This window comes from Xenopus laevis, chromosome 3S, assembly GCF_017654675.1.
Source record: "Xenopus laevis strain J_2021 chromosome 3S, Xenopus_laevis_v10.1, whole genome shotgun sequence".
Lineage (NCBI taxonomy): Eukaryota > Metazoa > Chordata > Amphibia > Anura > Pipidae > Xenopus > Xenopus laevis.
This window is the reverse complement of record NC_054376.1, coordinates 61512144-61528532: the sequence shown is the minus strand read 5'-3', so window position 1 is coordinate 61528532 and position 16389 is coordinate 61512144. Positions and strand designations below refer to the sequence as shown.

At 37.2% G+C, this 16389-nt stretch overlaps 1 protein-coding gene across 3 annotated transcripts in view; it reads left to right on the top strand.

Moving 5' to 3' along the window:
- The window catches only part of LOC108712999 (death-associated protein kinase 2), a 35967-nt gene that overhangs the window by 12756 nt on the left and 6822 nt on the right, over nt 1-16389 (top strand). For 2 of the 3 annotated variants that reach the window (XM_041588385.1, XM_041588384.1), the window contains exons 2-10: nt 105-211; nt 2345-2566; nt 4803-4941; nt 5865-5994; nt 8296-8344; nt 8491-8517; nt 9004-9156; nt 13139-13184; nt 14487-15825. In XM_041588385.1, the coding sequence (XP_041444319.1) occupies nt 150-211; nt 2345-2566; nt 4803-4941; nt 5865-5994; nt 8296-8344; nt 8491-8517; nt 9004-9156; nt 13139-13184; nt 14487-14990 (1332 nt within the window). In that variant the 5' untranslated portion in view covers nt 105-149 and the 3' untranslated portion in view covers nt 14991-15825. Of the gene's footprint in view, nt 1-104; nt 212-2344; nt 2567-4802; nt 4942-5864; nt 5995-8295; nt 8345-8490; nt 8518-9003; nt 9157-13138; nt 13185-14486; nt 15826-16389 lie in introns of those variants that run through there. The other variant, XM_041588386.1, reaches the window with a different exon arrangement.

Below are 16389 nucleotides of genomic sequence, written 5' to 3'. Positions count from 1 at the left end.
TATTTTAAATATGGGTTAGGTTGTGTGATTTTTATAGAGCCTTACAAAGTTCGAAAGAATAGTTTTCCATTAAAGCTCATTGTTTAACCTCCTTTCTCTTCTAGCTCTTTGATTTTTAGTGCAATTCAACGACAACGAGGAAAACCAAAATGGTTGAATTTAAGCAGCAAAAGGTGGAAGATTTCTACGACATTGCAGATGAACTGGGGAGGTAACTTTCTTTTAACATTCAATTATTTGTAATCAGTAGGCAGTGGAACAAAAGAAGAGAAAGATTACAACAATTAAAAATAAACATAAAAATAAAACTGAACCAACATAGTCAAACTGATTTTGTATGCAAGGTTCATTATGCATACTAAAAGCCATTATTATCTATCCAGTATCTAGTAGAATTAAGTTGAAGGCAACTGGACATTTAGGGGCAGATTTATTAAGGGTCGAATTTTGAAGTACAAAAAACTTTGAAATTCGACCATCGAATGAAAAACTTCGAATTCGAAGTTTTTTCAGCAAATTTGGCAATCCTGCGGTCGAATAAAAATCGTAACGATTTTAGCGTACGATCGGACGATTTTTATTCGATGTGTAAAGACTTAGAAAAATGTTGTTGAAGGTCCCCATAGGTTAACATAGCACTTCGGCTGGTTTAATTTAATTTTGAAGTCGAAGTTTTTTTAAAGAGACAGTACTTAGATTATCAAACGGTCAAATATTCAAACAATTTTTACTTTGAATCGAAATCTAAGTAAATTCGAAGTCGTAGTATCCTATTCGATGGTCGAAGTATCCAAAAAATTACGAAATTCACTCGAACCTTAGTAAATCTGCCCCTTAGAGTTTTTCTTGAAAACATTTTACCACTCATCCTAGTGGCTTTTTCAGTTCAGTTGAAGTGGCAGGGAATTTCCCAGCATTTAATCTCTTGAGGGTAATAAAGTCACAGACATCCAATCACAGTGGTTCCATTGAACCTCAGTAAATTGTAAAGCTGCCAGGGTAAGGATGTCAAAGTGGCATTGTATGTTGATGATAAACGGTTTTGCAGTCCCTCCTCTGTTCAGGGATGGTTTTTCCAGTTTGGCATAAGTGGCTTTTTTCACACCTCTTTCATAACCATTTGTCCTCTCTATCCAAAAACACATTGTTACTATACTATCCATCAAGGGTTACCATCCTGCCAGCCTTGTTTGGACTCCGGTCAGTTTGTTGGCATAGGAGAGATTGAAGCTGGCCATAGATGTAAACATTTTTAAAAGATCGATCGTCATCGTTAGACCACGATTATCTCGAAACGATTGTACGATCATACAAATTGTCCATCAACTAAACAGACCAATTTGCCAGGAAAACAAAGGGTAGTGCCTGCTTGGCCCTGCAAACATAGATAGATTGCACTGGGACCGATTTTTTTAACCTGGCCGATCAATTTCCTGACAGATGTCGGCCGAAGAGCCAGAGTATGATAAATCTTGAAATTTGAATTAAAACTCGAATCGAGTAATTCACAATTCGAATTTGAGAGTTTTGACTCTAAAAAAAATTTGAATTTTCACTTCAACCCTTGATAAATCTGCCCCAATGTGTCTTTCCAGCTTTTGTACAGTAAATCAGTGAGCATATTGCCTCTTCTTCTCTACATTTATAGCTCAGTGTGAAACCTGCCAAGCATTCCCCCAGTTCTTCTTATTATTATTTTTATTTTGTGGACACATATTATATCTTAACTAATTTAGGTATATTCTGTTTAGGAAAATAATATATACAAAATCTTATGCAATTTGTTATTCTACCAATTTCACACAAGAGCTTCTGCAACTGCTCTTCATGCTGAAATTCATTACCTTTAACATCAATTTCAAAAGCCCATGATGCCTTATGGGATAATCAGAACTCTTATTTTGGTATCTAGGCAATGCTGTGTGCATGGCATGAGACAAGTAAATACCTTCTGATTTCAGAAGGCTTCACTTTGCATGGAAAATGCTAGTGAAGGGCTTTTTGACTCCTTTTAGCCCTTCTCGTCCTAAACAGGTTCGGTTTCCCACTTTAATTACAAAAGCAGAAACTGAGAACCCTTAATTAAATATGGGGCAAAGACTCTTTTCAGCTTATATTCTAACGAGAAGGACCCATAGATCTAGGTTAGATAAATTCAATTATTCTGCTGTGGATTTTTTTTAGAAAAGTAATCAACTGAATTTGACTTTTTGAACTACCTCCATGCCAACACTGTACATTTTCTAGCCTTGCATTAACATACACAGTTCTCCATCACCATGCATATGTTCCTGTATATCAGTTTATGTACTTACTCTTGCCTACAACTTTGTAATTTACCCAGTGGACAGTTTGCCATAGTAAAAAGATGCAGAGAGAGGAAAACAGGAATAGACTATGCAGCCAAGTTCATCAAGAAACGCCAGAGCCCTGCCAGCCGCAGAGGGGTGACTCGGGAAGAGATTGAACGTGAAGTAGACATCCTGAAGGGTATTCAGCACCCAAACATTATCACTCTGCAGGACGTGTATGAGAACAAGACTGATGTGGTCCTTGTCCTGGAACTGTGAGTTCAAAATGTTTTTGGTCTTAGATTTTTGAGTGCTTTAGGATAAAGTGCTTGATTCAGCAATGGTTTCTGCACTGTCATCTCAAAATTTCCATCTTTAAACTATTTCTAGCTATGCATAGAATATCATTGTTACTGTCTGCAAATATGCACTGAGCCAGTAACAGAAATGTTTGAAGTGCACAGTTTTTAAATAATCAAGATATTCTTGGAACTATGACTATGGACCACTTAGGTGGATCCTGGCCAAAGACCTTCAAATGGAGATTGGACATCTAAAGTCACTCATGTAAAGCAATTCAGACAGGTAGTGTTTTTTTTTTTTTAAAGAATAGGCATTCCACCCAGTATACCAGGTTAGAGACTGAGGTCAGAGGTGGTGCCTTATAATTGCAAGTTGACATTGCCTCTAAAAATTCATAAGGAAGATTAATATTCTGGTAAAAGAAAATATTTTGAGGCAAACCATGCACTGCTAATGTTGTTTCTTTATGCAATACCATATCTTCATATGTAGTAAATGTTTCTGATAAAATAAAAATCAAGACTAGGATATAAATTGAGATTCTGCAATATGCCATTCCCACAAATCTATTGAATAGTATATCATTTATGATACTAAGTTATATCTGAGTATCATATATGGCGGCATTATCAATATACAGTGCTACATTTTTCTGATGAGTAACACATTATATCTCAGCTGTGAACAGGACATGGGCTTGTGTGCTTGAAGTTTAAGTTAGAGTGGTAATCTTGTATGTGGTTCACCAGAAGGATATTGCATGCTACATACTTCCTCTAGATTGCAGTACTGTTTTTATAATAGATACAAAACTGTTTATTTTACACTTTTTAAATAAGAATATATTTAATAATTATTGGGTCAGCCCCCAGGTTTTCAAAGTGAAACATAATACAAAGCGCACAAATTTACTTACATTGATACCGACACCTTATTTACAGATCATGTAATGTGTCAGTCTTATTTTAAGGCAATTGTTTTAAGCATTGTGTACACAATTCAAGTGCAATTAGATGATTATACTGCTGTGCATTCTGGGACAGTGGCAATCAACTATCCACGAAAGATCTCACGCTTTAAAAATGATGGCTGTATTTACTACATATAATATGTAAACATGTATAATGCCACACTGCAGAATGGGACGTATCTGTATATTTATTTACCCAAGGTGCTTGTTGTGGCAGCTTTGGGGGCAGCCCTTGGGTACTGAAATATATGCGTAAGTTTCAGTTTTCACCCACATGTCTTTTTGAAGCAGCTCTGAAGGGGGTCATTGACTGTAAATTGTTTTGAATTGATACATTCATGAGTTGATACATTTCTTATTGTGGCCCTGCTGAGCAGAGTTTCATTAAAAGCAGCTGATATAATTGATACAAAAATTCATAAAAATTTCATAGATACTGCTGAGAAATGTATCAACTAATGGAGAAAATCTTTACAGTTCAGAACCTGCACCTGGATCACTGACCTGCCAGATTGAAACACCAAGACAGGAACATTAAAGGACATGTCAAGCTAAATGTTTTGCCTAATAAAGGAAAACATAATTCTAAGCAAATTTGCACTCGCTGCGCTTCAATTTCCAAAGTCGCCCGAAGTTTCCTGTGGCATTAGAATGTGATTAAATATCCTTTTTTTCAAAGCTCTTTTAGTCTTAGATATCTAAATACAACTCTAAAAGGTAAATTACACCTGCTGTGCTTTTATGCCCAAATCTTATGACTATATCTGTCTTTGCTACTTTACACATATTTTGCACCTCCCAGATGTGGGTACACTTCTTACACTTCATTAGATCTGACAAAATGGTTCCTAACTAAAGGTGCTTTGATCGGGTGCCTTTGGAGGCACTCAAACATCGGCCATTGTTAGTGCTGAATCGTCAGATACAGGTAGAAATCTATTGTTTCTACCTGTATTTTTGATGATTCAGCTCTACACATGTGTATTGAAATGAACAATGTTTCTTGGAAAGATTGTTCCAAGAAAGATTGTAATTGTTATGTCTATGGCCACTTTTACTCCCTTAAATTTTGAGTACATTTAGTAATACCTGTACTGCATTTCCTATATTCCATGCCCAGTTTTCCCTACTCTATTTCAGTCAGTCCTGTGTTATTGATACAATGAAAGAAAGGCAAAGCCATAAGCTAAGTGATGTTTGTTTATACGTTGTATAAATGATGTCTCCTCTCTTTTTAGTGTTTCTGGTGGAGAGCTCTTTGATTTTCTGGCTCAGAAGGAATCACTTAGTGAGGAAGAAGCTACAAGATTCATCAAACAGATACTAGAAGGAGTTAATTACCTACACACCCGCAAAATTGCACACTTTGATTTAAAGGTGAGAATAAAGTGTGGGTACTATGTAGAAAGAAACAGTAGAAAAAAATTACTATGTAAAAGGTGTCACTCACTGCTACCTGTTGCAGGCTGTAGTTCAGTATTCGGAGCCTTGGAGTTTAAGGGGGATGCTAGAAAACAAGCTCCTTTTACAGTGTCAATACCAGCTATGGTAGAAGTGATCAGATGAGTATTGTGGATCATACACAACATAGTACAATTAAGTTGTGCACATTTGCACCTCACACACAAAACTTGTGTTTGTTCTGCACTAGAGCATTGCATTTAGGATTAACTGCACCAGATTTGTTTTGTGCATAATAGTAGCTCATTAATATTGACTTGCTGATAAATGTGTCCTTAATTTTATTCCTGGTACAACCAATTGTTCCTCCTGCCAGTTCAAGTCTCACAGCAAGACTGAGTTCTTTACAACAGGAAAACATTGTGTCATTGATAAAATATTAATTATATCCAACACTTAAAAGAAAACTTTATGCTTATATTAAGCAAATGCAAAGTGCTACATGAATAAAAAGAAACTATCGCCATTTTTCTTCTCAAAATGCATTATTCTTTTCCTGCAAAATTGTGTTTGCTTGTGCTCTTTGCTGGAAACACAAAGATTAGTACATGAATAATTGTCAAATGTTATATCTATATTTAAGAGAACACTTACGGTATGTTTAAAGCTTGCTTCATGTGGACATTTTTGATCTACAGACTTGCTTTACCAATGAAATGCTAAAAATGTAGGTGCATCTCAGATTATAGTGGAACTCCAGTAATACTGTGATCCACACAACTCTAAACCAGTGAAAAGGTCACTTCCATTGGTTATCACAGTGACCTGCCAAGTAGCATGTTGTTTTTAAAAGCAATGTAATAGATACTTAGTTACTAATGTTTATTTTAACATTTCAGCCAGAGAACATCATGCTTTTAGATAAAACTATTGCTATGCCTTATATCAAACTGATAGATTTTGGTCTGGCACATGCAATAGAAGATGGGGTGGAATTCAAAAATATTTTTGGGACTCCTGAGTTTGTAGGTGAGTATTCATTTTCATTCAAGTTTAAAATGATTATCATCTTTGGTACAAGTAATAGTATGTAATTCTGCAAACATTTTTCAGGCACAATGACTCTGTGCACCATAGAGTTTTCAAACAAAGTTAAGTGCACTGTACAATCAGTTACTTTCCCTATGTAACAATGAGTAGGCAGTCTATTAACACTCTAAGGCTGAGCTCTGTGATTTAGCCACAACTTCTCCCACATAATATGTTTGCGTGTTTTAAGCTGTAACAAGTTCCTAAGGTCTTCATACATATACATATTTTTTTCTCTATTTACAGCCGTTTCCTGTAATGTAAAAATACATTTGTAATAATCAGTGAAATAGTGCTAAAAGATGATGAATTTAGAATATGGACATGTTGTTATTATTATTATTATTACAGGTATAGGATATATTATCTGGAATGTTTGGGACCTGGGTTTTTTTGTATTTGGATCACCATACCCTAAACCTGCTACAAAATTATTTAAAAATTTAATAAATCCAACAGACTAGTTTTGCTTTCAACAAAAAATAATTATAGATTAGTTAGGATCAAGTACAAGATACTGTTTTATTATCACAAATAAAAAGGAAATCATCTTTAAAAATGAGAAATATTTGTTTAAAAATGAATCTATGTGAGATGGCCTTCTCATAATTCACCTTTCTGGATAACAAGTTTCTGAATAAGGGATCTTGTACCTGTACTAATTATTTAAAAATATAAAACATGTACAGGTATTGTAACATTTTTAATTGGGATAATATATAAGCAATCTTATATAGAAAAGAACAGGCAGAGTTTAAGATATATTACACAGTGGGTTGTATTTTCTGCAAAGGAAAGTGAAGTCTAGAATAAAATTTTATTTTAAAAAGTATTTGTGTTTAAAACACTCAGTTTCTGGTCTAAGCATTAGAAACACTCTGCCTCTGGCAGACAATGATGGGTGACTTCGATCAGAAATGCCAAAAGTACTTCTGCCTGTCGGGGCAGAGACACACAGGTGTGGATGGGAGCTCATCAGCTTTTTTAGCCTACAGATAACAATGTTACAACATGCAAGTATTTTAGAAGGTATTAACAACAAATGCTGGGGTACCTCTTTAAAATGGCAGCAAGTCTTCACCTCTGGTGGTAGTGCTCCAGAGGCACAGGTGGTAAGAGCTTCATGGGGTTTTCTTTGACATGTTTCTTGCTACAGTGAACTTGATGGACAACTGTATAGTTTCAAACAGTCATGCTCACAAGACTGCTATACAAAATTTTCAGTAAAAGGTGTAAGTTTTTTCTTAAATTATGCTCCCTTACACATTTGCATTACAGTCATATAAACACTATATAGGGGCAGATTCACTAAAGGGTGAAGTGGCTAACGATAGTGACTTTTCGCCATCGTTGCCACCCGCAGACGCCAATTCACTAGCAAACGGGACCGTCGCTAGCATTCAGTTGCACTTTTTTGCCAGGCGACTTTTCATTCTAGTGAAAGATTGTTACTCTGCAAATTCACTAAATTGCGGATTTTACTGAACGTTACCTCTTTCGCCAGAGTTGACTTCACCGCCTCAGACCTGGCAAAGTGCTTAAAAGAAGCTACATCATCCTCAGTCTTACAGTCTTACATATTACTTACATAATATCTTCTGTGCAGAAAATGCATTGAAGTTCAAAATAACACTGGCGACTTTTCCTTTTTTTAAGTGGGATTGGCTGCAAAAGTCCTAACTTGGACTTTTTTTTTTGGTAACCGGTATTCTCCAAACATTTTATAACATATGGAACATTTATTTTACAGTGGGCTCATGTGTAGGGCATTATATTAACTCTCCTTACACAATTGCATTACAGTCCGGGCCCAGGGTGGCAAAAAATGAGGGGCTGCATACCGCCCAGCCACTGTCTGAGGAGCACTGGGAACGCGTAGCTCCGGCACTTGTGCTAGCGGGTAGGGGGGGCAGTGCCGGTGCTAGGACTGCGCGGATTAGGGGGGGACGGAAAGGAAATCCGGCCCTGAATATTTACTATTAACATCCACACTGTCAAATTACACACAAATTTCATTTACATTTTTGAACTGTAACTCAGCAGCCCACAACATCTGACTACTGATTCAATGTTTTGTGGTAATTTTTTTTAGTTACCTGTGCAGATTATATTTTCAGTCTATGATTCTATTCTATAATCAATGAAGCTTCTGTAATTGCAAGTCACTACTGTGAATGTAAAATGTGTAGATGAATTGCTTATAACTGCCATTGTCTAACTGTGTACTTTTCCCCACCTCAGCTCCTGAAATAGTCAATTATGAGCCACTTGGCCTGGCTGCAGATATGTGGTAAATTTATTATCTTTTCATGTAAATGTCGAGGGCCAATTGGAAATGGGGGTGGGGTTAGCTATCTCTGAAAGTGGCCCTCTGTTGGTGTGTCTGTCAGTGAAGGCAGATTATAAACAAAGCACTTACTCAACTCTCTGTTACAGGAGCATTGGAGTAATTACCTACATACTGTAAGTATTATACCTTAGCAGTGAATCTGTTTTTATCAGTAGTATTTTAATTTGGGATTTTGATGTAATATGTTATTCGGTATTTATGTAGAAACATAGATATTTTAAAGCTATTAGAGCAAAGATTCCCAAACTTGTGGGGCTTGCCCCATAGGAGGTCACAGCATGCTGGTTGAGAGGCCCAGCCTGGATTGCCAATTAAGGTGAGATTTGGTGACAAGATTACTAAAATTATTTTTTATTTCTGAAAGATTATGGTGAAAGGGGCATACATACCAAAAACATCTTGACCTCTTACAGTTTGAAAATTATTATTATTAAAAAATAAAGATTCTGAAAACATGGATCTCTGTCATGGCATTTGTTTGTCAGTATACATCATGTTTATGCTCTGATTGCTCATTCACACTAATGTTTTATTATGGAGAAATTGTGTAATCACATGTCAGTGCTTTGTAACTTCATGCCTACCTTAATTTTTTTCAGGCTCAGCGGAGCTTCTCCGTTCTTGGGAGAAAACAAACAAGAGACGCTGTCCAACATTACAGCTGTAAACTACGAGTTTGATGAGGAATTTTTCAGCCACACAAGCAACCTTGCTAAAGACTTCATCAGGAGGCTTCTAGTAAAGGACACAAGGTTAGAGGTCATGACAAGAACTCTGCAGCTCTATCTTTAGCACCACTGCTACTTTGTGCATGTGGCAAAAAGGTGGATCCACTGGGGTCTGCCAGTATGTTAGGTATCTCCCCAGGCATTTGAGGGCCTGTGTCTAGGGTGGCAAATTTAGGGGGCAGCTCTTGGATGCTTACTGTATATGATAAATAAAACTTTTGTGTAAAAAAAAAAACCTCTTCCCCTGCCGCCGAATATTGTTACATGAAATCCAGTTGCAGAGGGTGGGGGGTAGGGGGTACCTGGTACAGGTCGCAGACAGAAGTGACATCTTGCACACCATGTTGCATTGTGACATCATTTCTGCTGATGACACTGTGCATGCCCAAATTGAGTGCAAAAGGGTCTGATGCCCAGGGCAGCACCAGACCAAAATAAAGGCCTGTTTCCCCTATGTTGTACACAGACAGGAGAATGTGGATCTATTTTCATGCACTTGTTTCTGTAGCTCAATTGACTGTCCAATTGGTGGCCTGTGTGGAGCTACATGGATTGGATATTGGAAAACTGCACGCAAATGTCAAAGTATGTACAGTATTTTTGTGCCGATATCCGCTCTGTGTAGTCCCACACATTCTAACCGGACCTGTCATTGGAGCTACAAGAGAAAGCGCATGAAAGCATATCAGTTTTCCTCCACCTGTGTACAAAATGCAGGTGGAGGAAAGCAAACAATTAGCTATGTTTGCCCTTGGAAAAAAAACGATCACAAAGATCACCCGGTTGATTACCTTGTTCCCAGACATTCCCTGCTTGGGCATGTACAGTTTTAATTTATAGCACATGAACGAGTGTCATTCAATGTTATGGATGTTTGGTAAGGAGCACCAGCCTGGGAAACAACTTAGTTATTCAATTCACTGCAGGGTTCCTAAAATATTGTCACCCAACAGTGAATTCCCCTTTCTTTGTAGTTAAAGGGGACCCGTCACCCAAAATTATTTCAAATCCTATTTTATCATGTAAGTCAAGCAAAATTTACTTTAATAACACTGTATAAATTATTTTAATCTTGTTCCCACCAGAATGGGGGACATGATGTCCAACCCCATGCCCTGGCTACACAATTAAATGGCTAAGAGGGGGAATATGGTGAGAGCAGTGACATCTAGGAAGTGCTAAATGGAAAGTGAAAGTAATTGCTTTCCCCGCCTCAATGCCTAAGGCATAGATGAGGGGCAGGCAATATTTGATTGACAGCTGAGATTTTTAAATGAGTTTACAACAGCTATGAACACTTTAATAACAAAAAGAATTTGGATTTCATGTTTAATTTGAAAATGACTTTTATTATACAGATTTTTGTGTCTGAGTGACAGGTCCACTTTAACTAAAATGTGTGACCATGGCTGGGGAAAACTATACCCCCCAAATTGAATACTTAAGCAACAGATAATTTATATCAAATTAAGTGACAAATTAAAGAATCAAACTGGTATATACTGTATAATTAAGTATTTAAGCCTTGAACCACTATTTCATGATGGTCCGTGTGCTGCCTCAGAGATCACCTGACCGTAAATACTACAACTCTAAGGGGCCGATTCATGAAGCTCGAGTGAAGGATTCGAAGTAAAAAAACTTCGAATTTCGAAGTGTTTTTTGGGCTACTTCGACCATCGAATGGGCTACTTCGACCTTTGACTACGACTACGAATCGAACGATTCGAACTAAAAATCGTTCGACTATTCGACCATTCGATAGTCGAAGTACTGTCTCTTTAAAAAAAACTTCGACCCCCTACTTCGGCAGCTAAAAGCTACCGAAGTCAATGTTAGCCTATGGGGAAGGTCCCCATAGGCTTGCCTAAGTTTTTTTGATCGAAGGATATTCCTTCGATCGTTGTATTAAAATCCTTCGAATCGTTCGATTCGAAGGATTTAATCGTTCGATCGAAGGAATAATCCTTCGAACGTTCGATCGCAGCATTTGCGCTAAATCCTTTGACTTCGATATTCGAAGTCGAAGGATTTTAGTTCCTAGTCGAATATCGAGGGATAATTAACCCTCGATATTCGACCCTTCATACATCTGCCCCTAACTGTAACAGGAAGAAGTGAGGAAGCAAAAAGACAGAACTCTATGTTAATTGTTTCATGCAACCTAAAGTTTTTGGTTTGTTTGTGTGCACTGCCCATGGGGTGGCCCTTATTTTTTATAATGCCAGTTTTCTAGTTAGGATTACCCAATGGCACATACTGCTAAACAAGTTCTGTAGATTATTATGAAAATGGTTTATTTAGATGAAGCAGGATTTTACGTATGAGCTGTTTTATGCAATATATTTTTATAGAGACCTAGAGACCTACACTGTTCGGGGGGTATAGTTTTCCTTTAAGAAGAAATTATGTCCCAATTTATTATTAGGAGTAACATTTTTTTAGATGCATAGTAAAGTAAGAGTATAACTTCCTTTCTGCATTTTTTTATTTATATAACTAGGAGCCTTCACATTACAGGTATGGGACCTATATTATCCAGAATGCTCGGGACCTGGGGTTTTCCGGATAACGAATATTTCATATCTTAAATCTACTAGAAAATCATGTAAACATTAAATAAACCCAATAGGCTGGTTTTACTCAAAAAAAGGATTAATTATATCTGTTTGGATCATGTACAAGGTACTGTTTCATTATTACAGGGGAAAAAAAGGAAATCATTTTAAAAATGTAAAATTTCTGTAATTTAGAGGTTTCTGGATAATGGGTTTCCTCATAATGGATCAAATACCTGTACTTGCATTGGGGTGAAGTATTAACTTTTGTAAAAGCAAGGAGTTTGACCGCTCCTAATGATATAAATAGAAACTTAAGCTGCAATATCAAAAACGTGTTTATTTATTTTGGGGAAAGCAGATTTTGGCAGATGGAAATATAGATAAATATATGGCAATTCTCTCACATATATATGCACATATACAGGGGCAAAGATGCGTAAAAAAAACAAATTAGCTTTAGGATACATTTTCATACACTGCGGTCCACTGAAATTCTCGTATAAATTTAGAGTTTAAAATGAAAATTGTTCAGGTTAAACTCTACTGTTGCTATAGTTTACACCATTTTGTACACAACATTTTTTTACGGTAAGGGCACACGGGGAGATTAGTCGCCCCATCGACAAAGCGCCTCTTCTTGGGGGCGACAATCTCGATGAACTGCCTACCTGCCGGCTATAATGAAAAATTGCCAGTGGTATGACACTCGCAGCATTTTGTTTTCCGAAGTTGCCTCACGAGGCAACTTCGGGCAACTTCGGAAAACTAAGCGCCGGTGCTACTGATCTCCCCTTATCTCCTCGTGTGCCCTTACCCTTAAAACTATACTTTATTTATAGAATACTGACAGGTTCTGCAGCACTGTGCAGAGATTGCACATAATTCACAGCATTCCTTGCCCAAGTGGTGCGTAGATTGCTTATCTCATTCACACACAGTAGTCATTCAATCAGGAGTCAGTTATCTTTCCTGTATGTTTTTTGAGTATTGGAGGAAACCTGAGTGTTTCCTAGGAATTCATGCATGCATTAGCAGAACATGAAGGGGGTGATTTATGAAAACTTGATTTTCTCTGGTCAAGTTTTTTTAGTGAAGAAACTCGAATTTCTACAGGAAAAAAACTTGAATTGTTTATTATGCCCCGAAGCTGCTAAAAGTCTGAATCACCAAGTGCAAAACCACACATGGACACAAATATGCTGGGATGGAGCAAATGCTTCATAGTGGGTAAATACCATGGCAAATAGCTTTCACATCCTGTTACCTTATATCTGGCTTCTCCTGAAAGGTTTAAAAAACATTTGCATAATAGATGATCTATAGTGTTGTAAATATTTCCCTATGCCTTTAAAAATTAACATTTCTGAATCAGTGAGCAATGTACTGCCTAATGCTACTTGTACTATGGTCTTTACACCATTTGAATTTTCTTTGTTTTTATTTAGGAAACGTCTTTCTATTCTGGATGCCCTGCGCCACCCTTGGATCACAGTGAGTTTAACTAATGTCTTGCATGCATGCAAGTGATAGATAACATTCATAGGAATATTTTTACCTCTGATTAAATAATGTAATTTCATGTTTTTTTGTACCACCATCTAACAAACTGTTTGGAACACCAAAATGCTGACAACAAATGTCCTATAAAGGGCAAATGCACCCTTAAAGGAGAAACAAACCCTTTACCAAAAAAAACCCTACCCCCCCACCCCACGTAGACCCACCTCCCTCCTCCCCCCCAGAAATGCCCCTAACTTTTTACTTACCCCTCCGTGTAGAGTCACAGCATCGGAGTTCACCGCAGCCATCTTTCGGGTCTTGAAGTGGCGCATGCGCAGTTTCAGTATTTTAACGGTTTGCTTTAACTGCACATGCGACTAAATGGACGGAAATTGCAGAAGAGCCAAAAGAAGACACGAAGACCTGGAAGATGGCTGTGTTGAACTCTGATGATGTGACTCTGCACCGAGGGGTAAGTAAAAAGTTAGGGGCATTTCCCCGGGGGGCAGCTAGGCTGGGGGGGAAGAGGGAGGGGGTAGGGTTTTTTTTTGGTAAAGGGTTTGTAAAGGGTTTGTTTCTCCTTTAAATTCAACAGTAGAATTGTACTTCATAGAGAGTAACAGGGTTGAGCAATTTTTTTCAAAACAGTTTTGCAGTGGAATTTGTGATTTCCCCCACAGCAAAAATGTCACCATTGCTGCATGCGCGCGGCAAGACATTGCATGCACATATGCGTGGCGAGACGCCAGTTTAACCCTGGCTGAGCTTTATATTTTTGTTTTAAAAAACCTGCTCAAGTAAAAAAAATTGAAAACCATGTGAGAGTTTAGGAAGAGAAGGCTCAAGCTTAAAATGGGACTTTGCAGACTTTTCTCATTGAAACCTTTAAAGTCTGTGTGCTTTATACATAGTAATAGTAGGGATCTTCACCTTTAGAATCAATAAACTGGTCTGTAATAGCTGAAAAGTGCTTCTAATGATGGTTTGGAATTGTTCAGTAGACAAGTAGCTATGCGGAAACAGCCTCTGTTTTGAAAAATACTAATTTGCATTCATAAGTAACATTGTTTGCTGAACACTGTGATATGCATATTTACCCAATTAATAATGTTTGTGACAATATCTGATTTTTTTCCTCTTGATGATTATGCATTACATGTTATTGTATCTTATTAATATGGCACATATATTCCATAATTGTTGGTATGTGCTTCGCATGAGTTGATGCACCTAAATTTTAAACTATATTTAGTGTTGTCTGTGGACTCTAATATATTACTTTCCTGCCCGAAGACACTCCAGTCAAAAGAGGAAACAAAAATACATGGCACAAAAAGAACAGCTGTTCGGCAGCTAAAGAACAAGAGGCTAAAGGAATACACTATGAAATCCCACTCCAGTATGCCACCTAACAACACCTATGTCAACTTTGAGAGGTTTGCACAGGTTTTGCAAGATCTATCCAGAGCAGAGAATGAATTCAACACATTAGCAATGAACTATGACTCTTTACAAGAAGATGTAGATGCTCTAATTTCAATTTACAATGAGAAGGAAACTTGGTATAAGGAGGAGAATGAGAATGTGAGACATGAACTCTCTCAACTACGCTATGAATACAGAAAGGTAGAATCCATGAAAAGGAATCTTCATTATGACATATCATCAGTGGAATCTGGTCTTGATAGCCTCTCTGGAAAATATGCAGAACTACAGTCACGGAATGACAGTATGACCCAGGAACTGTCTGAAGACCTACAGTTGATCCAGGATTTGGTGGATGGATTCCATGATTGAGATGCAGGATACTGTGGTGGAAATTTTGTATCTGTGTTAACCAGGGACTTGAATGAATCATTCATGGACCTCCTTAAGGGCTTTTGCAGTCAGGACATTTTGGAGGGTCTGAAGGTTCAAATAACTGACTCACGGATGTAACTATGATTTGGAAGATCAGATAAAGCAATAACACCAGTATCCATCCAGCAAAATCCGCTAAAAGACCATTGTTTGGATGTTTTTCTGTGTACCTGCAAAATGCTGTTATGCGGTCATATATGTTCTTGTAACTTGTGGAAAGCCATTCACTTTCTGTCACTTAGCTTTGTTTTTATAATTTTACTCCAGTTCCACTCCAAACATCTTCCTGCAACAGTCTGATGAAAACTATAAGCTGATTGTACCAATGAGAGCACATCAAGAAGCAACCTTGTGAAAAAAATCCTGAAGATCATTCTCCCTTGGGATTCTGAAGAAAACATAATAATAATAATATAATATATAATTATATAATTATATATAATATAAATATATATGTGTTGGTAAAGGCTGGTTGTGTTAGCAGCATTGACAAAAATAGAGTATGTTTACATATTATTGGCAAATAACATAAAAAGCAATTCACCTGATTTTCATTATTCATTATTATGATTGTTTGATATCCTGCTACATAGTTTTTAACACAATGAACATGTTGGAATCCTGGAAGTACATTTTGATTCATGAGATGTGCTCTTTGAGTTGGTAAACTAGTAAATAGCATCTAAGTCCTAAAGAACCAATTATGGAAACTTCCTATCTTTCAAGGTTACAGGTGGATTTTTGTCACACCAAAAATAGGCAAAATAGTAGTTTTTACACACGTTCAACATACTTGCCAGAGTATTTACACTCTTGAGTCATACCTTTTATAAACTGGCATTGCTCCTTACAACTACAAACTATCTACATTTTCTCAGAACAAAATCAGACACATGATGCCGAACACAGTCTTCACAGAACAATGGTCCGGACTCAGGTGCTCTGTACATTGGGCTCTAAACACTTTTGTTTTGGGCAATGGTTAATGAAGCCTTTCACCTGCTGGTATATAACTACAAGGGTTGGAACCAAATCTAGGCCTGGATTACAAAGGGGCCATATGGACACAAATAATATGACATTTGATTACATGAGAACAGGAAGCCAAGAATAGATTAGGGAATGTTACTAGAGCTGTTCCAGGACAACATTCAAGCGTTCAGTGCCATAGTGCTTATATTTATTCAGATACTGATCATTCTAAACTAAACTTTTTTCAGTGGTTTTATTTTCAATACCATATTATCATGTACAACCCCCTGTATTTGCTAATAGCCACCCCAGCCAAATCTGTGTGTGCACAATGTTTGCACCCAGTACCAGCTATGAAATTGTA